A 25,743-nucleotide genomic window follows, 5' to 3' on the forward strand; every position below is an offset into this window, starting at 1 on the left:
GGTTGTCATGTTAACGTGAAGTTTTGTATATTATTATCTATCAGTATGCAATTTATGCTTGTATATATGATTCGTCCTTTTATGGCAAAATTCTGTAAAACAGAGAATAAAACTTTTCCCTTTATCTGAACTGATCATTATTTTATAGGGTTAGAAACTGAGACCACTTTAAATTCAAATAATGTTATAGGTTGTTACAAAGTTGTTTGTCATACAGAGATGCCAGTCTCGTTTTAATTAAAGCTAATGTAATCAGTATTAAAACAGAAACAAGAACATTTATGAACACTGTATGTCTGTTGTTGTATAATAAAATAACTGAAACCCAGGCATAAATTAACATTATTCAGATAGTAAACGTTATGTAAGTAAACTTTTAGAATATTAAAATAATTTTATCCAAGTGATTTTTTTAAATACTAGGCTTGATATATATACAGGGTGTTTCAAAACAACACCGACAACGTTTGGGAGATCATTCCTGACACCAAGATAAAACAAAAAGTATAGACCAACCTGGGTGCACAAATACTTCCTTTCGGAGTTATAGACTGCCGAAAACATGAGAAAATGAACTTTAAAGAGCTTCGTAACTATGGGATCTATCACAGTGGATCAAGACTTCACTTAGGAACTAGTAGGCCTGGGTGCTCTGTCGAAATACCCATGTTTCAGAATCCTAAAGTGCTCACGCAACAATTTTTATAGAGGAAAATTGGCTACGGGCGTGTAATTTGAACTACTCACCAACTACCTCTGTAAAAATTGTTGCGGAAGTACCGCAGGAATCTGAAACATGGATATTTGGATAGAGCACATATTAGTTCCTAAGTGAAGTCTTAATTTGACTACGGTATGTCCTATAATTTTGGAGCTATAGATCTCTACAGTTCATGTTTTTCATGTTTTTGCATCCTATAACTCCAAAAGGAAGCATTTGTGCACCCAGGTTGGTCTATATTTTTTGTCTTATCTTGGTGTCAGGAATCACCTCTCAAACTGTGTCGGCGTTGTTTTGAAACACCCTGTATATTGAATAATAAAATAAATGGAGTTTCACTTCTTACTAACTGTTACATTCTTTTTCAATATTTTAAAGCAAAAGAGTATCTTGTACAAGTGCTGTGGTTATAGCTACTTATATCCTGTTAGTTCTAAATATGATATATGAATGAAAAACTACTTAGTATTGAGAATACAAAAGTACCAGAGCTTCACCTTAGTTGATTTACATAGATTTAATAGAGAAGTCTGCCAGTGTTTTAAGTCCATTGAATTGTTTGCTGTCATAAACATTTGCATAATGTATAGTATTTCTGGCAAAGCATACAAAGCTAAAAATGAAAGTTACGCTCAGCGCAGCCAGGACTCTCCATTGTTAAGTTAATGTTCCCTCAAACTGGACTTGTGAGAACTTAGCGCTTGAATATCACATAAGCGTCGAAGTGCGATCTGCATACACCATACTGTCATATAATTTTTCAATGAATGTATATTTGTGTGATTACATACTATGCAAGCCATAGAAATTGTCGGTTTTTAATCCAGCGCTGTTGTATTGATCACCGCCCAATTTCAGTCTTCCCATTTCTAATCTTGCTCCAAGGCAGCATTTTTCAGTCTTTCCAGTTTTTAGCACACGAACTACATACAGCAATATATATTAATGAGTCAGTCGATATAACCTCCCGACAGGCGGCAACTGAAGTTACCTCAACTAATTTCAAACTTCCATATACAAACTTCTTCCATATGCCCGCTGTAAAGACCCACACACACACATACACACAAAACAATGGAAGGGAGGTAGTAGAATGGGTGTAGGCAAAAGTAACACACAAAACCATAGGATAAATTCTGATGTTACATAATTCAGTTAATACGTTTGAGAATACACACAGAACTTACCCAAAGTATTTCACACAACGCCAAAACAACCCGATATGTTGGTGTGAGGAGGCAGAAAGAACAATTAATCATATAAAATAACATCCAAATCCAGAGAAAATTTTTTAAAACTATACATGAAAAAAGTGGGGCAGGGGCTGTATTCAATCCTAACAATTTTTTTATTGATAAATGATAAAATTAATAAGCAACTTGCACTGTATTTACAAATCCATAATGTGAGGATTAAAAAAAAAATAAACAGGCACAATACTCCGTGTAAAAAAATTAATGAAATAATACGAGGGGATGCTAATAATTTTTGCTTCCGAGGTTATAAAAAAATACAAATCACAGAGCCAAGTATGTACTATCAAATGATAGCTTACACAGTATTCTCTACAAGATTGTGTACTCATTTTTCCATATAGTCGCCATTTACTGTAATACATTTGCGCCGATGATGAGCAAGTCGTTTCATTCCGTCCGCGTAGAACTCAGGACTTGAATGCCACTCTTTCACGTGAGATGCCAAGGGTGTTCCTGCTATGTGATTCTCCGATTCTGACGAATCAGTTCATCAGCACCTTGTTTATGATGATCATCTGTCACTCTCAGTGGTCTTCCTGTATGGGGTTCATTGTTCAGTGATGAAGTGCCGGGATCTACGTCCTTGACCTGTTGGGCCAAACGCGTACTGTACTCACATCAACACATGCTGCACCATACACTTGCACCATTCGACGATGCAAGCGATGTCTAGCTACAACACCCTCTGCTGTGAGAAACTATTACTGCCCGCTGTTTTAACCGGGTATCTAAAGATGCTTTAATGTTTACACCTGTAACTTCTTAAAATACCGTCACACTGGCCTAAAACTTGGTGCACCTCAAGGTCACAGACCACCAGTCAAACTGCTGCCCTAATTCGACGATTTCTGAAAGTATCTGACAAAATGTAGGCAAAAATTATCAGCATGCCCTCGTAATAATTAAATTACTTTATTTGAAGAAATAAAGCACGATATACAGTACAATAATAATAAAAAAAACAGTATTAGTGTGTCTCGCGCCACACACGCATGTATTTCGCGGAACAATAAAAGCTTTTCTTTATTCTATAGAAAGAGAAGAAATGAAATTGTGTAATTTAAACTCCTACGATACACCTATAAAAACGTAGCACTTTTTGTTTTCGTAAATAATGCGTAATAATAATACGTTACTTTATATTTTTGATCATAAAGAAACATTAGCAAAACTGCAACTGCTTGGCCATCAAATAATGGCATACAGTTATGCTTTCGATTTGAAAGATAGACTGCAATATATTCCATATTAATATCCTAACTAGGGTTTCCAGATTGTTCAGAGAGAAAAAAAGGAAAGTTTTACGACTTTTAGGGGAGGAAAATATATTGAGAATTGATATATAACAGTTACATACAATGAGACATCAGTAACTCGAAGCTGAAAGAAATAGACACAAATTCTAGTTATCGAGTTTTTCGAATTACCAATGTGGCCACAACAAAAATTCAAGATACCGAGGTTCCGAGTTCCTCATTAAAACTGACTATATAGCCAGAAGTTTCATTCGTTCAACGTTTATAACTCGAAGTTCTATAAGTTCCTTAAAGTAAACAAGGTGACTAGTAAAACTAAAATACTTTACATGTTTTGGAAGAGAGGGGGGGGGCTTTCATGCCCAGACATGAGTAAAACACAATTACGTAACACATCAGCAACAATGGCAATTACGTAAAAGCATAGAAGTATAGCTTGCGAGTTATTGAGGTCACATCAAGAGAAATTCGAATTATACAAGTAAACTTTGACTTGTAGAAGTTCGCAGATACGAAAGCTCGAGTTGTCTAGGTTTTTAAATATGATTATGAAATCTTTAAAATTCGACTTATCGAGGTTGTAATTTTTAAACATTCGACTTATAGAGGTTATTTTAATATTGAGTGTTATAGAGAGTTAAAGGAAATGTAAAAAAAAAAAAAAAAAAAAAAAAAAAAATCGACTTATGTAGGTCCAACTGTGTATGGTTTCACATAGTAACTTAGAATAATTTTACTTGGAAACGAATGATGTCATTAAAAATAATTGCAACCCACAATTCACAAAGATACAATTTCTGGTGTCAACTCATGTGGTTCAGATCCCACGTTAAGTTGTAGATCCTCGTCTCATATAGCCTTGGTGCAGAAAGGTACGGTAAACGTAAATCAATCAAGCCAGTATATGACATAAATAAATCTTGGTTGCCTTTAAATTCATAGGCACCGACTATATGGGTGCTTCGGGGCTCAAACACCCATTGGACATGTTTAATGGGTGCCTAGCACCCATTGAATTTTTGCATTGGAGTTAACTTCGAAATTACACTTTCATACGGTGAATAATAAAGAGAAACAATAGTAAATGTGGTCCCAGGTAAATTTTAGATAGGGATGCATATGTGTTCAATAATCATTTATCAATACCTATTTTTAGATTCTTCAGGTTTATGGCATATCGAGGATCGAGCGATGTGTAATTTTGTATAATTATTTCTTTAAAGAACTTAGTGATCGATGTTTTTTTTAATGTAAAATGCTTTACGTAATTTACAAGCCAGTTGAATCATTGTCTATTTTCACTCAAGAGTATTCTAAAATGTTCTAAAGGTTTGACTGTAATCATAATTATTTTAATAATTTTCTATCTCCTGTTTTGATCAATATTGCTAAATGCGTTTCTCGCGTTTGAAATTCACAAACAAAATCTTAATGTCTAGGAATTTTGTTCAATATAAAGTTTAGGAACTCGTGCATTAAAAAAAAAAAAAGTCTTTACAAGTTAAAAAATAATTTGACAGTTCATTTTATTTCAGATAAATACCGGTAACACAAATTGATAAATAAAAAACGAATATTTAACGTTAGTGCTGACGCCTGAACACCCATTTCGAAACTTAAAATGGTGGCGCCTATGTTTTAATTGTATTTTAATATACGAGATTCACTGCTTGGAGTTCTGCTTTTATTAGTTAAGAGTAGGTTCCGTTTCTGACATCAGTACATTGTGCTTTTACTAGTTGACTGTAGCTTCTGTTCCTGACATCAGTATATTCTGTTTTTATTAGTTCACAGTAGCTTCTATTCCTGACATCAGTATATTCCGTTTTTATTAGTTCACAGTAGCTTCTGTTCCTGACATCAGTATATTCTGCGTTTATTAGTTCACAGTAGTTTCTATTCCTGACATCAGAATATTCTACTTTTATTAGTTCACAGTAGTTTCTATTCTTGACATTAGAATATTCTACTTTTAGTAGTTCATAGTAGGTTCTGCTTCTGACATCAGTAAATAACTATCGATCAAAACTGCGATATGATCGAGACGGTGTTGGCAAACAAAGGCTAAGATGCTAGAAAACCAAACTATTCTTAATCATGAGGATGGAATGCAGTTAGATGAAAACGCGACCTGCTAACATTATTTCTTTCAATATTAAGTTACGTCGTTAGGTTGCGATATTAACAGTGTGTGGGAAATCATTTACTCTATTATTATTATTATTATTATTATTATTATTATTATTATTATTATTATTATTATTATTATTATTATTATTACACTACCGGTAATTAAACATTTTAAAAGTGTCCAGGAATAAAGAAACAAATCAATCTAAGTTATCGAGCTTCTGAAATTGAGTCCGTATCACTGCGAAATTAAAATACCGCTAATTTTACAGTAATTACGTGATATATTCAAATAGATAAAAGGTAATCGAAAAGTGGATCAAGACCTCCCTAGACGGTATTATTTTGCATGAGGTACCGTTATCACGAGTCACCTAGTAGCTTTCCGTTTGCAGTTATTTAGAAACGCGTAAATAAATGCCGATTTCCTAAATGTCTGGAAATCGAAAGCAGATAATTGAGTCATGATAACGGTATGTCACGCAGAATAATGTTGTCTTATTCCACTTTTCGATTATCTTTTATCTATTTGAAGATATATAATTACTGTAAAATTAGCGGTATTTTAATTTCGCAGTGATGAGGCCTCTTAAGCGATGTTTTCTGAACAACCTTTAACTCGGACAAAGTATTTATGTTCATAGGACAAGAATCATACTTTTGTTTCGTGTAACTGCTTTAAACCATGTAACCTTCATGCACTAATTAGTTCTGATTTAAGATACAGCCACCCTAACCACGCGGTCCGTGTATACTTGTATTTTATAAGTTTTCTTATTATTCCACTGTTTGCCACATATTCCTTAAAACACTAAAAATACGTAGTTTTCAGATTTAACAGTTGATTTCAAGGTTCAACAAAAGAAACTCACATTTAGTTATATCATTTTCCTTTCAGCGATACTTCAAAAATGTCAAGGATAAAATTTCTTACTGATGCTGGTGCGAAAATATCTATGAAGAAGAAGAGAGAGAAAAAGCATTTGTGCAAGTTCTGTTGTAAATATTTTGGAGCCCCAGTGGATCTTAAGAGACATTTGTTGACACACACGGGAGAACGCCCGTACAGATGTTTGGTATGTGAAGCATCGTTTAACCAGAAAGGAAATTTGAAGAGACACATCGTAATCCGCCATGCTAACTTACAGTGAGAATAAATATTTTGTATTAGTCACCATAAGGCTAGAAATAAAGCTGTAAATGATGTTTGTATGTGTGATTATTACATTTGGACAATATATCAATGAGAGATGTGATGTCTTTATAGGAATTCCTTGTATATAAGAAGCTTTGAGAGTACAGTGCCTCAGATTACAATCCCAAATACCATTTTCAGTAGTATTTAATTGGAGGCTCCGTACTTGGTAACTTCGGTGTTATGTAAAGACACAAAGAAATATCACTGTCTAGGTATACCACAAGCTTGGATGATATTCCGATTCATGTAATTTCGCTATTGTTAGTACGCTTTTGTTGTTTAGCTTATACAGAATATAACCAGGATGTAGTGTCCATTAAGGCTATAAGGCTCAACCTATCCAAATATTCATACATCAGTCTCAAGTTATGTTTCTAGACAATGATATAATGATTTTTTATTAAAATTGATTTATTTTTAATGCATAGTTTAAACACCAAGCGAGTACTAATAGATTATGAAGTAGAGCTCCTGAAATATCGCATTTCATCTGTCCTTAAGCCTTTCTTAAGAAGTCAAGTACTGTGGGCGGTAACAGCCATTCACCCATCACTCTCAGCCTGCAGACGAATACTATGTAAGCAACACATAAATTTCAACACGAAGCAACAAAAGTGGACGAATGCTGCCGAAGCTAACTAAGACCAGCCTCTCGGGTGTTCGGGAACATAAAAGCGACAAATGTGGTCTTGTCGGGAAATAGAAAACTTGAAAGACTATGAAAGATTTAGCAGCTCACATTCAGTAAACTTGACGAAGAAAGAAAGGAAAATATGTTACCAGAAATAGTGTTTATTCCGTACTGGTTTGCGTTAAGGCAACGCAAAATTTTTAGTTTGCAATAATCGGCATTTTTATTATTATTCTGCCTTTCGGCAGGTCCTGCGACTGATGAGGAGATTATAGATTTGGGCCTGGAAATGTTTCTTCCACTTTTGTCGATCTTAAGCTTCCTCTTTTAACTCCCAATATTTTCTCCCATCTTTCAAATCATCGATCAGCTGTGTTCTTCCTCGCTTCCCTTCCATCTTTCTTTCTAAAGCGTGTGAAGAAGACAATATCTTCGCAAGATGTGTCCAATCCAATTGGCCTTTCTACGAAGGATGGTGGCTAGGAGTGTCCTCTTCTCTCCTATCCGTTTTAAAACATCTTCGTTTGTTGCTCTCCCTGTCCATTTTATCTTCTCCATCTTCCTCCGACACCACACTTCGAAGCTCTCTAAATATTTCTTCTCTAACTTCTGTAATGTCCAAGTCTCTGAACCATACAATCCAATGCTCCATATATAGCACTTGACCAACTTCTTCTTAAGTCCAATATTGAGCCTGCTAGTTAAGAGTGATCTTTTCTTGTTGAATGCTTCTTTAGCTATGGCAATTCTTGACCTGATCTCTTTGGTGCAGTAAGCGTCTCTCGTCAAGATACTTCCCAGATACTTGAAATTATCGACCTCTTCAAGTTCTGTTTGTTCTACTCTAATCCGTAAGGGCGTATTTCCACGGGATATTCTCATGACTTTCGACTTTTCGATGTTAATTTCCATTCCATCAATCATCTCTTGTAGTCCTCCTTCGGTTTTAGCTATAATAACCGTATCATCTGCATGCCTGATCTTGTTAATGATCTGCCCTCCAATATTGAAATCTCCAATTCTCATTAATGCTTCCTTCATTAAACATCCACTGCAAATGATGAATAATTAGGGCGACAAACTACATCCTTGTCTGACTCCTCTTTCAATCTCCACACTATTGGTTTCTCCTTCATTCAAGCGCAACTTCACTTGTCCTGTGTACAGGTTTTGAATGAGTCGTGTGTCGTCCAATAGACTCGGTCGAAAACTTTTCGCCAGTCGATGAAACACAAACACAACTCTTCCTTTACATCAAGAATTCTTTCCGATATAACTCTCATCAATCTAATAGCATCTCTGGTGCTTTTTCCTTTCCGGAATCCACATTTATCTTCTTCTAACCTCTCATCTATCTTACTTTCCAACCACCTGTTCAATATGCGTGCAATGATCTTTCCAGTGTGAGAATTCAGACTAATTCTGTGATCGCCGCACTTCTTTGCTTGCTTTTTCTTGGGCAGGGCAATCATTGTAACATCAAGAAAATCCTTTGGCCATTCTCCACTCAGGTAGATCTTGTTAATAAGTGAAGTCAATACTTTCATTGCGTTATCTCCTAATTTCTTGAGCAAATTTACTAGTATGTCGTCGTCTCCAGTGGCCTTTCTCCTTCGCATGTCTTTGATTGCTTGTACTACTTCACTTTTCAATATATCGGGTCCTTTTTCATCATCACCTCTTCTGCTTCGATCGCAATATCTTTGGGGTGGTTCTTTAGATCATACAGATCTTTTATGTATTCCTTCGAAATTCTAAGGATTCTTTGATGGTCAGTGGTTGCATTACCTTGTTGATCTTCGATGCCGAATGTTCGTATACTTTTGTTAGCTTTCCCTTCTAACTCTTGTGCTTCTGGTACATCAGATCATATCTGCCGCGCTGTTGAAGTTCCAATATTTCTTCACATATCTGCGCCATGTACATTTCTTTGGTTTTGTCTGTTTATCTTCTCAATTCATTATTCAGCCTTCTGTATTCATTGATGCCCGTTTTTTTTTCCCTTGTGCGATCTTCCATCTTTTTAAGCATTGCTTCAGTTATCCATGGTTTTCTCCGTGCTCTTTCCATCCTGCCAATGTTATTGTGGAGTGTGTCAAGTAGAATCTCTTTAACTTTTCCCCAACAATTCTCTACTTAGTTATATCATAAATATTGTCACAAAGTTTGGAGTGGCGCTGTAGGCATCCGGAGTGGCACACTGCTGCCATCTGTGTATAAAACGGAAGATGCATATAGTGTGTGTTTGACTGTTCATGACATACGTTGATATTGTACTGAGTTTTGATGGAGTGGGGCGATTACGAAAATCATGTAGCAGTAATTGCACTACATGAGGTCGGGAAGACAGCAGGTGAGATTTTCAACCTCCTGAAACCCCTACAAATCAGCAAGAGATTCGTGTATCGCACCATACAGCGATACACCGAGAATGGAACGGCAGTTGACCGCGCAAGGAGTGACAGATCACGAACGGTACGAAACCCGCAAATTCAGAAAGCAGTCGCAACAAGAATTCGAAGAAATTCTGTTCGAACACAAAGTGTGATGGCTGCTGAGGTGAACATCAACAGAAATTCCATGTCTCGTGTGCTCAGGAGTGACCTATATCTACGGGCGTATAAGAGGCGTACTGGTCACTTTCTGACCCAAACGTTAATGTCGCAGAGGGTCCTTAAATCAAAGAGACTTGCGGCGTTACGCCAACAATCTGCACAGAAAGATTCTGTTTACTGACGAAAAGGTGTTCACAATTGAGCAGGCCTACAACGCCCAAAATGACCGTGTGTATGCCACGTCATCTGCTGCAGTTGCTGAGGCAGCTCCAAGGGTTCTGAGTAGGGGTGGCTAGAAAGTTTCGGTTCCGGCGGAACCAGTTCCAGACCTGGATTTGAAAACCCGATTCCAGAAACGGATCTTAGGAACGGATTCCAAACCTGGATCCGAAAACCCGGTTCTGGAACCGGAGGCACAAAGTTCACCTTCAAAACACTGCAAAGGGGTCCACGCGGTTGTGCCCTCCCCGCCCAGTCCCACGTGTGTCCCCTCCCTCCAAAAAAATTCGATCCACCAATGAGTGTTTAGCCGAATGAGTTTGCCAATTTACCTGTTTAATCAATGAGTTTGCCAGTTACACAGTTTGTTTAGGCAAATGAGACAAGCGGCCGCCGCCTGCCTCTCACTTCTACAATTTCATTTAGCACACTGTTCACAGCCTGCCAGCAGCTCGGTTTAGGTTGGCCACAAAGTTCTGGAACCGTTTCCAGAGCGAAATCCGAAAACCCGGTTCCAGAGCCGGATTTTAGGAACAATTCCAGACCTGGATCTGAAGAACCGGTTCTGGCCACCCTTAGTTCAGAAGGCATATCATCCTGTCTCAGTGATGGTTTGGTGGGGAGTGAGCTACTCAGGCACAACCCAGCTGCATTTTTGCGAGCAAGGTATTAAAACATCTGCCAAAATGTACCAGGACACAGTGCTAACCTATAGTGAAACTACTGTCTGTTACCGTGTTCCCTGGAGAAAGGTGGACCTTCAAGCAGGATTTTGCTCGAGGCCACAAAGCGAAAACAACCCAGGACTGGCTGGCAAGGAACGTCCCCGACTTCATTTCTACCGCTGATTAGCCTTTTAGATCCCGGACCGTAACCCGTTGGACTACAAACTTTGGCCAGTCCTTCAGGCAAAGGTCTGCCATAAACGGCATCCATCTCTCGACAGTCTGAAACAATCCTTGACCCGAGCAGTGAACAATTTTCCCATGGACGTGGTGCGTAATGCCATTGAGCAGTGGCCGGACAGACTTTGTGCCTGCATCAAGGCCAAGGGAGGACATTCCGAAAAATGATTCGTGCGTCAGGTGTACAACATATCAATGTAAAACATGACCAAAATAAATTGCCTTGGTGTTGATACTCTGTGTTATTGACATTCAAACTTGTGACAATATTTCTGATATAACTAGGTATATTGTCAACCACATCGCCCACTGCACAGAATTTTCCTTCAATCTCTTCTTTCACGTCATCGTCGATATTTCTTAGTCGCTCTAAGTTTTATTTTCGATTTTTCCTCCCATTTTTCTTGATCGACTTTAACCATGTTTGCACTTCCGCCACCAAGAGATTGTGTTCCGAATCAATATCCGCTCCTGGCAGTTTCTTCACGTCTCGTACACTATTCCTGAAACGTTGCTTCACAAGAATGTAATCGATTTGGTAGTGTTTCTTATCTCCTGGAGTTGTCCACGTGTACAGCTTGTTTTTTTCTTTTCTTAAACCACGTATTCATCACCACCAGATCATGTTGCCTACAGAAGTCGATAAGCATTTGACCTCGTTCGTTTCTTCTACCTAGTCCAAATGGTTTTACTACCTTATTCGCAGCTCCTCCTACTACGCTGTTGAAGTCTCCCATTACTATGGCGTTGACTTTACCTCTTCCTTCCCGATGCAATATGTCACTGATCTCATCGTACATTACTTCTACTTCATTATCATCATGGTCGGTTGTTTGTTGAAGTTTTTTGAAATCACGTTTTGGGACACTTACCTCTATGTAATTGTTGCCAATTTCCTCGCATTTGTACTGTACACACACAATATTCAGTGAATTCCACTCCTGCGATATGAAGCACAAACTATAACCATGCACCACACACGTTGCCAGGTTAGTATATTTCTGATCATTGTATTTCATATCTCCTGTCGGTCTGCCCTCTGCCCACCGTCCCTCTGCCCCGTCCTTACCCTATAGAGTAAGGATTGCTCTTGTGGACCCGCCAAACCACACTGGAGTCAACCCCCGGTCTTAGTTCCGAGCTTACATTATTAGTAAGTGTTGTCCTTCATTACTCGATGGCGTAATAACGCAAATATAAACTTCAATGTAGTGATTAAGCACCATTTTTGAGAACTCACATGTGGAAAGTGTTGAGATCATAGCTTACTTTTCCCTAAGCTCACTCAATCTCACTCTCACGCCATGAATCCAATATCACTTTCACTTAACCTTACACTCACAGCATCCTTTTGAAATCACGCTCACTCAGTCTTACATACACACAGGTAATTTCGACATCACATTCACTAGATTCCATGCTCACTCTACCCCACACTCACGTCATTTTGATCTCGTCCTTACTTCATGAGGGTGAGGTCGAGTGAGCCTGAGTTTCAAACTCATGAACGCTGACCTATGAGTTTGGGTACCTTTGGTTGAGATGTTGCTTCGTGTCGTTGCGAAGTTAAATGATCTTCAGACGTAAACTCTCCATTGCTCCCAAGGTCTTTGTTGCGTGATGTTCCTTACTACGTTGATCTAATTATTTCCTGGAATGTGAGAAAATGATCATGCTTTTGTGTCGTTCTGAGTCAACTGCTCTCAGTATAAAGGGTATCCTCCTGACGCCCAGAGCAAATCACCTACATGAAGGAGTAGGAATTTTTTGTTCAGTTTTTAATGGATTAATGTTTGGGGCCCCAAGATTAATAATTTGTGAACTTTAAGGGATTATGGTTGTGCGCATGCGCAGAATCGACTGTAGAGCCACCTCTACACTGGGTATTTTGGGTATAATAATAAAAATAGGAATTTTTATGGATCTTAAGTATTATGAAAACTGTTTAATGCTAGACAAATACATTTGGTCTGCTACTTGCATACATGTGTTTTAACAATATCCGTAGTGATTTACATGTGCAATATAACTTTCATCGTGAACAATATACGAATATTTTTGAAAAAAAAAATGTGAATAAATCTTCGGTTGTTAAATGTTAACTTAGTCCTCACTGAACTCCTAACTGAAATGATAATTGCTGAGTTTCAGTACATAACTAAAATGTGTGCACACTGAGCATTCAATGAAATGTGTGTTCACATTTTAGTGTGAAATCTGAGAAAGCAATTACGTTCTGGCTGAACACAAACAAAAACCTAGCACTGGATACATCGCACTCTGGAGAATTGCTTTCATCCAGGATTTCTGCACCTTGGATAGTTTTTGATCTTCAGCACTTCTGGCAAGTGCAGTGCACCTGCATATCTGGATGCTGCACAGGGGAGCGCCGTTCTTTGTTGCCTGTGGCTTGTTGGATTTTCATCGTCGGAATCGTTGTACTCACGTTGGTCCTGGACTGCAAAAATAAGCTCCTCAGCCACAGACATTTTGAATTCATGAAACTTTTAGGATATTTTTAGATGAAAGGTTCTTCAGTTTACATTCCCTTTTGTATCCAAACCATGCATTTACGGTTGCCAGGTCGAAGAAATGCAAAATTGTGCGAAATGTCCATTTCTTGGTTCTGCCTTGCATCCTGTAAAACGACATCATTCGATCGCAGAGATCCACTCCGCCCATACATCTATTGTATTCTGACACAACTGCTGGCATAGGAATATCTACTTTCTGTTGATGTTTCTTGCTCCATCGCTTGCAAACTTTAACGGGATCCTTCCCGACATGTGTTGATGCCATAATGACAGACCTATTATCCATCCACTTCACTACTACTACCTGTCCATCGGATCTGACGACTTCGTCAGAACTTCCTCTCCCGGTTTTCAACAAATCCTTGTCGTTCATAATTTTGGTTTTAACTGAGTTTGGAAGTCTTCCTGCCATAATAGTACCAGTACCGTACACATGCATTTCGAAAAGTCTCTCAAGTAGTGGACTTGATGTAAAGAATCGGTCGAAATAAACTTGAGTACCGGTCTGTAGATTAGAGCACAACGTAGTTACTGTAGCACCACCAACACCTAGCTCTTTTTCCATACCTGGGAACGTTCCTTTACCTTGATACATAATAAAATCCAGCACTTCTCCTTGAGGACTGGCAAGAGTGAATACCTTCAAACCGACTGGATTGGGTTTCCCTCGTACGTATTGTCTCTAAAATCTTCTAAAATCTTCTAAAAAACGAAGGAGTTCATCAGCTGACAGAGGCTTTTGATTTCGAGCTGAAAAGGAAAGAAATTTTGCTGTAATATCGTAAACATTTACTAATTCCACACAATAAACCTCAGCAGGTAGAAACCCGTTTTTTCCCGGATACATTTTTTTTACGGACACCTGTACAACAGTTCTGAACTGACAATATATTTAGTAATAACTTTGTGTATTTGCGTTTAATTATAGTATTTTCTGCAAAAATGAAAGATTTTGAGCGAGCTGTGGATTCCCAGAACTAATCTAAACGTCCCCCTGCAAACAGTGTTAAATCTAACAATGTAAAACAAAAAAAAAAGTCTGAAAAATATTTAACAATGTCCAACACAAAAAATAATACGTAATTTCATCCTTCCACCAAAATCTACTCATGAAAACCCAATGTAGAGAACCATTTACAACAGCAAAAAAACCGCCCTGCACACTACAAAACACAAAGTTCTTCAAAAACAATATAATATACAGATTTTAGATTATCTAATAGAGATACAGTAGAGGATTCAATCCAATATCTTATTTTCTAACTACTGAAATAAATAAATTACCTGCGCGCTGCGTATCGCGGCCCCCACTGCTGCACGACGCCATCTCAACTGCTGTCCAACTGCACAATATACGGCGCTTCTGCTCGTGTCCGTTTGCCGAAATAAACTTTGAAGTGTAGAGATAACCACACAAAAGGTTTCAACTCAGCAAAGCTCGAGGGATCCGCAGGAACGAACGGGCAAATGACGTCATTTTTAGTAGAGCCCGCTCTACGCGGGGCGTCAGGAGGGTATAGTGTCCTGATTATGTTTGATTATTAGCTGACACGAGAGTGACGCACAACGCTTTGTGGACGTCATTCATTAGCAGTTTGCGTCAACACAACTCAGAATTTGTATTTTAGTTTGCGATAATCGTCATGACTTCTGTAATTGCTTGTCGTATTTTTCTTACGTTGGGTTGCGATCCGCAGATCTTTCCGAGACCGATGTGAAAGTAAGCCTATGCATTTACTTTCGAGCAAATGACTCCACGGCTGCTGCGTTCTTCCATTTATTTCTTTGATATACAATTCGTCTGAACTTACGCCCGAAATTCGAATGCTTATAGCTATGGGCATTAGTAACCTACCCTCCTCGCTCCTTTTCTCCCATTTTAGGTGAAACATCAAGAAACGCTGTAACACGTCTTTAATTCCTTTAAATGAAAAATGAAAGTAAGCAAACCTTTGATGTCTAACCTTAAGGGATTCCGAGCTATGGATATCTTACAATAATAGCAAAATTTACCTCATCCACATGGACTGTTAATAATTGGTTCCTTGTGGTACATTACACCACAAATCCTATGTGCTGTCCAAGTTTTCTAGCAGAAGTAGTTTGTCCCAGGCGTTGATCAGTCAGGAAATCTACTTTTACCTATATCATCTCAGTTGCATATTGTAAGACCTATGCAAGCGTGCTCTACATTGAATAAGTTCCTTTTAAATGCAGTAAGTGTTTAGTATTTTATAGTATTTTTAATTTGAGATATGAAACTCAATACTCAATTTGAGGTATGAAAATATACTTTGTTGTTAAAAACTAGTATATTTTATTTCTTAACTGCATGGTGGATGGAAGAGAATTGTAAGAACGGCATGTATTTAGTTAGTGACTGATGTATGCAGTACGAATTCAATATCCTTTTGTTCTGACTACATTGTAGATAAATTGTTATAAGGAAAGATAAAGTGTTCTAATTATTTCCTGGAATATGGTCAGCGAAGAAAGAGAGTTCAAACTGAAAATGTATCAGAAAAAAATTGGTAATTCTGCAACAGTTGGCCTATCAACAGAAATCAACATGAGCTCATACGAAGGTTACACTGAAAGTTTCGGGAAAATGATAAAACATCAAGTACAGCAATTTTTCATTGCTTTGAAAGTACTCCTCCTATGCAGCAGTGCATTGTTTCATACGATATCATATCTAGAAACAGTTATGTCACTCCGAAGTTGGTACCTGTGAAACATGTAGTTTGTATGCCTCGATGGCTTCTTCTGGAGTGCAAAAGCTCTTCCCACGCAATATGTTCTTGATTGTTGGGAACAAACCGAAATCACTTCGGGCTAAATCAGCGGAATAAGGCAGATTTGTCAGAACTCCAACGTTTTCGTGGTCCAGAAAATTACTTGTGGCAGCTGCTGTGTGCGAGTTGACATTGTCGTGAAGCAGCATGATTCGACGCTTGGTGTTGGGCTGTCTGCTCACATTCATTGCTTCTGGTAGGCATATGGTTGTTCTACGATTCTCCAGTGTAACAGTTGCAATATGATCTAATTTACCAAAGAAATGATGCAATTATTCGTTTGGAGAGACTGCCTCCACGAACACTTTTGTTGGTTCGCCGAACACCCACCCAGCAGGTTGTCAGTTTCTTTCCGGTTCGTATGCATAAGTCCACGTTTCATCACCTGTTAACGATGTTAAACACCAAATTAGATGATCCAGACTTGAACCGTTTCGTCGTAGCTCTGCACTACTTCATACAGGCGTCTTTTTGTGCTTGGGTTAAACTGTGTGGTAGGTATCCAACGAACGCAAAGTTTTTTTTTTCACATCTAAATGCTCATGCAGTATTATTTCTATTTGTCTCGTGGCAGTGCCTAAGGTTCCCTGAATTTCGCGATAAGTCACATGTCGATCAGTGTTGGTGAATTCACGAATAGCTTCAATCCTTTTGCGCTTAATGGCTGTCGATGGACAATCTACACGATCCTCATCACTGAGGCCGACTCGATCACATCTGAATTCCTGAAACCACCTGTAAATTGTTGGGCTTCGTCAGGAAAAGTAGGAGTCATCCGACGAACATACTGTTGCTGTGTTAACCCTTGGCGAAAATCATAATCATGGCACGGAAGTGTTCTCTCGTCAGTTCCACTTTTGATCACGACCACCTCACTTCAAACTGGAGCCCTGCAACAACAGATTCCGAGTTACAGTTTTATATTTAAAACGAACAAAGATGACGGTTTATAACTACAACAAAGTCTAATAGATTACATTGTTCCAAATACATGATTCCCGAAACTTTCATTGCAATCCTCATGTAAAATCCATCAAAAATTGTCAAAATAATAAGAAATCGAATCAATACTATGAAACACAGTATCATTATGAATTCTATTTTGTTATACACGCTTAAAGTTCTAAGGTCTTATCCCTATGTTTCGATACTGTAAACATACCATGTATTACCACCGATCAGATTTACGTGATTTTGCATTTAGTGAGAAGTGGGTGTGAAAGAAGTTGCTCCATATACTTTAACTTCTTCCAAACAAACCTTTTGTGGGGTTAACAGCATACTTTGTGGGTTTAATAGGTATAGTAAACAAATTTTACACATAATTAGTAAAAAATAAACTTAATTGTACAGTGATTTTTTAAAAGATGGTAACTATTATTGTAACCTAAATACTTTTTTTTTTTTTTTTTTTTGCGTTTATGTGGATATGTATGTTTTCTGGAAATATTAATTGTAGTTGTTTCTATTAATGTCCGTTGAAATGTTTAAATCTTGGAACAGAATAAAGAAATTTTTAATTAAAAAACAATGTTTCTTTGATCATACTCCTTCTTTACACAGAAAGAATTTAACACATTAAAGAATCAACTAATTCTACAAAATAATTAGCGTTTAACAAAAAAAAAAAAAAAAAAGTGTCCTAAGATGAGATAGCAGTCAAAACATTTCATTGAGATGAAGAAAATGATGTGGATTAGTAAACTTCCATGTGGAAAAAAATTGTAAACCTAAAAATTTGTGCTATACGATCTCTACGCCATCTAGTACGCTAATTAAACGTTTTATTATTACACTAACAAGATTACATCACATAATATGATTAACCTTTCTACGCCCGCCAGGGATTTGAACGAAATCGTAGTCTCTCATGTTGGGGGACCCTGGTGATCTAATTATCACAAAGTCATGATTGATACATCGTTTGAAAGCTTATAGAACACAGATTCCAACGAGGTAGCATCTATGCAAATTCTGCCCTATTCGCAGAACAAGAAAAAACAAAAATTCCTAAAAATATAAAAAAGTAGCCTCTGAAGCAACGATTAGTTATATACAGTGTTGCAGAATCTGCCAGTTCACTGCCACAACTTGTATAAACTCTACTATATTTACTTTATATTATTATTACAGTGATCTTCATAATTGTGTTTGCCTAATAATCTGCAACTGTATTCCGGTATTTGATACCGATAGCATGATGTAAGCACATCACTCAGCGTTCTTTATGTAACAGAAGCGTGGAATTAGTAACAATAAATAGAGAATTTTTTTAAAGACTAATATGTTAAATGGAACCGAAAGTCTTCGGTTCGTATAGCTCTGGGTTCAGTTCTCGGATGGATCAATACATTTTTGGTGTTGACCCAGCATCGTGATAGAGTTGGGGATCTACTTAAATTAAGAGACATCTAAAACCTTTCCACAAATTCAGAATGTGTCTGCATATTACCAAACTATAGGTATTTAAAATCCTCTATAAATTGGAACACCAGAGAGTTCTATATAATTGCTAAGTTTGCTACCTCTGGAATTCAACTGTTTTCGTGCCTGTGGAACCATGCAAATTTAACCAAGTGGCTTTGGACGTAAGTTCAGCAAATTTGATGAAACCAGCCAATTTAAGTTTTAATATATTATTATTTTAAGAGTAAAAAATCCGTTGCGTATTAATCGGTTAATTGTTTGATACTACTTGTCCGCGAAAACCATGTAGAAGAAAAGGAAGATAAATGCTTTCTAGTTGCACTTATGTTTCATAAAGCATGATAGCGTTTTTTGTGTTCACAGGCCAAAGAACAGTCGAATATTATCAGTATTTTTCAAGTGTTAAATGTTCAGTGTATACTTATTAAGTGGCTGAGGAGACCATTATAGTAACGTATCTGAGTTATATTTCAGGGTTATATAAGGTTCAGGGTTATAACAGGTATCTGGGTTATATAAGACAGATGTCCGTGCTTAAATTAGTGCGCGTTGCAAACCAAAATGTGAAAAATGAAATGAAATCTTTAAGTTTAACGTCCCGAGGTTATACCGGCTAGGCTAAAAGAGACGGTGTTAATGAGAAATGTGTGAAATGGAGGAATGAAGAAAGTGGAAGGAAACGGGAGAACCTCGAGAAAACCTCAGGAGCACGGTGTTTGTCCGCCACAAAAATCCACACGGCGCGAGCTGGGATCGAACCAGGGACCCTAAGCAGCGGAGGTGAACACTCTACCACTGAGCCACCGCGTGTTCGATTGCAACACATATCTCGTTGATAATCTATGTAGTATCATCGATGTGATACTAGGGTTGCCATATTACCCGATTTCAGCGGGTACCACCAGATTTTCAGGTCCTATATTCGTCTCCCGCTTAATCATGTTTTAATCACGAAAATCCACTCGCTTTTTGGACGAGAAAAATCTAAGACGACTTTGCTGATAAAGTTTTGTTATATTAAAGGTAAACCGCTACGTCTCTGTATCAATCTCAATCGAGATTGAGTTAAATTTGGACTCGTGCTCTGGCTCAGGCTGTGAGCTATATGCTTGTCATATATTGCTTTTTTTGTGGAAAACTTGCCTTACAGATATTCTATCCTTACAATTACAGATATCTTACTGTAATACTTACTTAATACTTTACAATTCGAGACTCGCATTTGTTGAACTTAATAAAACATTAAAGGCAAAAACTAAATTTGCTTTACTTTAGGTTCGTTAGAAAGTACTTGGAAGTGTCCGGTAACAAAGAAATCACTTAAAAAATGGTCCGATGGATCCCAGGTCAGTATTTGTAATACACAAGTTCACATCAGTACTTACGGTTTAAAATCCCCCGCTTTTCTAATTTTAAAATATGGCAACCCTATGTGACACTAATAAACGACAGCGTGCGATCACATGTGATTCTTCTATATGGTTCTAGTATTTCTATTAGGCTTAATTAACACTAAAGACTTCAAAGGTACCGGTCTCAGAGAACATATAATGCAATTGATACTACTTGTCCCTTCTGACAGCTCGCTGTGCGCACGTGGTGCTCAATGCTGTGTTGCCAGCTTTTGCGTCGCGTATTAAAATACGAAATTATTCGCTGCAAGTAAATCTCAGTTTTATAACATTAAATGATACAAAAGAGAACTAAAAAGAATGTTCTCAATAACCAGTAGGTCTACTACTCAAGTTGACATTCGACTAAAACAATGTGCATTTATTTATACTCAAATTGGCAACGTTTGGAAAGAGTGGAATGTATACCATTGCAGAGCGACAGAAATGAGCCACTATAATTGGCTGCGTAGAAACAGTTCTTGCCTGATTGTTATGACCACGTGCAGGAAGGAAAAAAATAGGAAATCAACTGTTAGAAAAGTCAAGTTGTATTAAATGGACTTTAATTCACTTTGTTTGTTCGTTAAATGTAGTATGTATACGGTTGTATTTAATTGTACCATCTATATTTCACTTGCCTTCCGCCGTACGCTAAATACCAAGCTTTTTTTTTTTTTTTTTTTTTTTTTGACTGATGAAATGACAGTTTAAGGCTGTCGTAGATAGAAATATCAAAAATATATTGAAGTGCACATTGTTTCCGAAGCTTACCATAAATACAGTTAACAGTATTTATTTTACTACATTTCCCAGTGAATAGTACAAAGTTCTGAAATATCGATTTTTTTTGTTTTTTGTAACTTTTAGAAATTTCGCCCCGAAAGTACTCTTGTAGGTGGCCATACTTATGCTTATAATTATCGTAATTTATCCAAAATATATTTCGATATCAGAATATCTCATTTTAAAAGTAGATAACGATTGAAAATTAATAGTGATATATTTACAAATAACCCAGATTTAGTTGGCATTTTTATCATTTTACTTTCAGCTGTACCACTTCAAGAGTGTTGTCGAGACCAAGTCTTAATTCTGGCGTTAATGTGAGAATGAAGATACTTAATAGCAAGAAACATTCTTGTAAAATTTGTTCAAGACCTTTCGGATCTCCAGCAGAACTTCAGCGACATGTGCGGACACACACGGGAGAACGTCCATTCCAGTGTAAGATGTGCTTACGTGCATTTAAGCAAAAGGGAGATTTGAAACGGCACATCGTAACACGTCACAGCGAGGAAATATGTAACTGAAAGAACAGAAAGTAGATATATCATTTTTCTCTTTGTCGAAAGCTAGTTCCAGACTTAAATTGAAAGCAGTAGGCCAGTTAACATGAAAAGTGTACCAGAATGTAGTGATATGTTCAGAAACTGCTTATAATTTTCCGTAATGTTTTTACTTCGGTACTTACAATCAAAGTTTAGTGTTTTACGGTACAAATATGTGTATTAAAATATAGTTTGTTCGCATTTAGTTAGTTAATTTGTTTAAATGAATGTGTAAGCCGCGTGATCATTGGACATTAATGATAACCAATAGAATAGAACTATTATGATACCATGCCACTGCAGAGTTAAAACTCATCAGCACCAGGGAAGATATTATGCAATAAAAAGTGGCGCAGTATGAGAAAATAAACAATTAACGCAGTGACACATCAGTGAAATTGAGACTGCCTGTTCTAACCGATACCCATCTGGTTATTTTGAATGCAGTAGGGTACTAATATGCAATACAGTAGCAGTGTATTTCGTATTTCACATATGCATTCTCAAACTTTCATTCTTGTTGGCAACCATGGTTATGTTTACAATTATCTTAATTAATCCAAAAGGTGCTATTTCATATGTAGTTTCATATCAGAATATGTAGTTTAAAAATTAGTGATTTTAAATTAAAAATGATCAATATTTAGTTGGCGTTTACTGTTTTACTTTCAGCTCTACCACTTCAAGAGTATCATCAAGAATAGAACTTAATTTGATTGCTAATACGGGTAGGAAGGTACTTCATAACAAGAAGCATTCTTGTAAGATGTGTTCGAAATCTTTCGGACGTCCATCAGAACTTCAGCGACATATGCGGACACACACAGGAGAACGTCCATTCCAATGTAAAGTGTGCTCAGATGCATTTGCTCTTAAGGGAACCTTGAAGCGGCACGTCGTAAGGCATCACATAAACAAAAAAGTCTGACTAGACTACTCAGAACAGTGTGTTTTACGATACTTGTGTGTTGAGTATTGAAATTTATTTTTAAAAAGTATATGAATGTCAGTCGCGTGCATTCTCATTAATTGTAAGTAACCGATGGAATAATTAGATGTAGCGGTTACGGCTGCAGACCACATCCGAGTCTAAACTTCTTTCATCGCCAGGAAATAGCCAAATAAAGAGAGTGGCGCAGTATGTAGCCAGACACGCACTTAACGCAGTGATCCAGCAATGAAAATCAAACTAACTGTTCAAACCGATACTGTTATCTGTATTTTGAAGGATATTCTAAAAACCAGGAATTCTTATGAAGTAAAAGTTATGTTGTAGCAGTTGGTAATGTCGTATATCTTGTCATGAACTTTACTGTAACAGTGTTTAAAGATACAGAGAGTAAAATATAGAATAGGCCTATTATATAGTGTTACCTTTTCTTCCTTGTGTGTAAATGTAAAAAAAAAATAATGCAGTTATATTACTTTGGAAGTTCATTAAGGAAAATTATCGTGTTCATTTTGAATTGACCTAAATTGTTCGAATTAAAAAGTAAATAAATGAGAAAGTACCGGTAGCTCCATTTTTCATAGATTTTAGTGAAACTTATGTTTCGCTAAAAAAAAAAAAAAAAAAAAAAAATGCGTAGGTTGTATAACCTGAAATGCTCCAGAATTAAGAAGCTTGTAAGGTTAGTGAAGATGAGTTGTTAAAGCAATGGTTGACTTAAGGCCCTTGTGACTTTGTGCTAAGGAACTTATTATTAAGATGCGCATAGGAAGAAAGATGTCGGTTCTACGGAAATTGATAATGGCATCAAAAACAAAAGGAGCATTACAGCTCCGCTTATTTTCATCTTTGCTTTAGAATATGTGATTGTAAAAGTTTAATCTTAAAGTGGGGCGTGGCATTGGACATTTTAAAAACGCCATTCAAAGCTATGATTAGTATTGAATGCCTTATTTGTTAATTAAAACTCAAAAATGAGTCTTATAAACCATACCTATTCTCTTCGTCCAAATGTTATGTTTATATACCACACGTGAAGATCGCTCTTCCTGTATCTTTATAGTGTTTAGTCGCTGAAACTTCCGTTCTTCGCACGGGAAGTTTGTGAAAAGAATCAAACCTCTTCCCTCTTAGGATACGAATTTCTAGAAGTGTAATGATAAAATCCCGTAAGATATTTTTGGCATAAATTTTGAACCCTGCTACCCAGTTAGGATATGTCTTTTAGTAACAACAAGATGATAATCCAACTTAAGGTAGGTACTAACTGTGTTTCAAAAATCATTTCAAACGGGTCAGGCGTTTTCTCGTGATGTAATCACAGACATCAGATTATGTCAACTTCAATGTGTCAAAAATATAAAAAAAATGCTTACCTTCCCCTACTTAAAACGGGCAATTTCAAAAGCACTGCGACGCGTCAAATTCTCTAAATTTCATATAAATTTTGACCCTCCATAACTCTCTTAATATGCTTAGAAATGGAGTGGGTAAAGATTTGTGAGTGGGTCGTGGGTCAACCCACTCTACTCAGTGCATTGTAGAAACGATCTGGAGGCTGCTGAATTTGTCTACGTTTTACTTTCAACGTCTCCATTTCTCTTCCTTTTTCATTTGTTTCTTTTTATAAAGGTAACCAAGAAAGTTCTGTCGCTTTTTCACCCACCACCTTTGAACATCGATATATCACCTAAGACGTACCTGGAAGATCAAAAATAGTCCCCATCAGCATCGACGACCTTCTGCCAACGTTCTGGAAGGTCATTGATTCCATCGCGGTTGAACTTGGTGGGCCGTGAAGCGAAGAAGGTATCAAGTGCATTTTGCACCTCTACTAACAATTTGAACTGGCGTCCGCTAACTTGTAATTGAACTGCCACAACCTGGTAGTATGTTGGATATACCCACACCAACACCTGACCTTCGCCTTATCTCCATTCGCATTCAACTCACGGTGTGAGGACCAGTTGAACACAGACCTCTACTAAAACGACAGAACTTTCTTGGTTATCTTCATACTTAACGGAGATGAGTACATCGAAGTGAAAAAAACTAAAGGCACTTTTTGGATATTGATATTTGTAAATAGCAATTGGACTTAACTACTTGGCTGTCGAAAGACAGTCGAATTTTATGTATTTTTCTTTCTTCCTTTACGTTCGCCTATACTTTACCTTGATTTAAGACTTTCAAATTTCATCCTATTCTCCACTGAAAAGTATTTGTAATTCAAGAAAGAAATAATTATATATGATAATTAAATTGAAATTCATCGTAATATTGATTATGATAAACACTTGACTATTTTATATGGTAAAAGTCAGATCAACACTACCTAGATTGCAGTGGTGTTATCTAGGTGGTGTTGGTCAGATCCACCGGTATTGTAACTTCTTCCGTTGCCTGATAAATAATATCAAATAAAAGAGCTTCTATATAAGAAAGAATTTAGGAAAAAAAGGAAACTGACGAAAGAGGTTACAGGTTGGTGGACGGTGTTAAAAACAAAATTTCTACATGAAGAGGAAGAGATTAATTGAAGTCCGCGGTGCATGGAACATTGTTTCCGGAAAGCGACCTGCCAAATGATGCCACAATACCTATGTTGATGACAATACATAAGAGCATAGTAATAATCAACTAAATAGAAGCACAGCCATCTATTGTTCCCAATGTAGAACGGAAGTGAGGAGCAGTGGTTTTAGTCTTAAAGAACGTAATTTAAAATTTAGGGTGTACACAGGGGCGTAAATAAGACGTAGAGAAGGAGCCTCACTCCACGCTGTCTGAGGGGAGGCCTCCAAGCCTTTAGTTACGCCACTGGGTGAACATGTTATACAGGAACCCACTGTCCTCATTTGAGAACACCGAATTATTTTAAGTGTTGGTGGGAACCACTGGAAGATATTAAAGTATCAAAGGTTTCGGATAACTATTACGAAACAAGAAAATGATAGAAGAAGAAATTTATTGTGATTGATATACTAATACATAGCTTGGCTATTTTGTTGACGTAGTCACCATGAACATCCAGATATTTCGGGTAGCGTGATACAAGCTTGCGTATACTATCCGCACAAACTCAGTAAAAATCTTCCGCCTGAGAGTCCAGCCAACCCAGAACTGATGTCTTTAGCACTTCACTGTCGTTGGAACTCTTCGAAGCACGCATTTTTTTTTTTTTTTTTTTTTTTAAGGTGAGGAAAACGAAAGATATCGCTGGGGGTTGTAAGGGGAACAATTGAATTCTTCCCATCAAAATATTTGAATTGTCTGTGGATTAGAAGAATTCCAGAGCGTATCATTACTTCCGTTGATTTTGGATGACATGTTGCAGATTATTCAGCGTTCATCAACACTGTATTGTTTGCCTTGGTTCCAAGAATTCCACAAGAATCACACTTTTTTTTTTTTTTTGGTCCCAAGACACGGTTGCCATAATTTT

At 37.2% G+C, this 25,743-nt stretch overlaps 1 protein-coding gene across 33 annotated transcripts in view; it reads left to right on the forward strand.

Moving 5' to 3' along the window:
• Positions 1-25,743, forward strand: part of LOC145680198 (uncharacterized) — a 490,330-nt gene that overhangs the window by 134,796 nt on the left and 329,791 nt on the right. The window contains exons 4-5 of one of the 33 annotated variants that reach the window (XM_081750510.1): positions 21,073-21,245; positions 22,022-22,184. The exons of 28 other annotated variants lie outside the window; for them this stretch is intronic. In XM_081750510.1, coding sequence (XP_081606636.1) covers positions 21,073-21,245; positions 22,022-22,053 — 205 coding nt within the window. In that variant the 3' untranslated portion in view covers positions 22,054-22,184. Of the gene's footprint in view, positions 1-6,261; positions 7,498-21,072; positions 21,875-22,021; positions 22,745-25,743 lie in introns of those variants that run through there. 4 more of the 33 variants (XM_081750493.1, XM_081750489.1, XM_081750494.1 and 1 more) reach the window with 4 other exon arrangements.

This window comes from Thermobia domestica, chromosome 3 (assembly GCF_964235325.1).
Source record: "Thermobia domestica chromosome 3, izTheDome1.hap1.1, whole genome shotgun sequence".
Taxonomy (NCBI): domain Eukaryota; kingdom Metazoa; phylum Arthropoda; class Insecta; order Zygentoma; family Lepismatidae; genus Thermobia; species Thermobia domestica.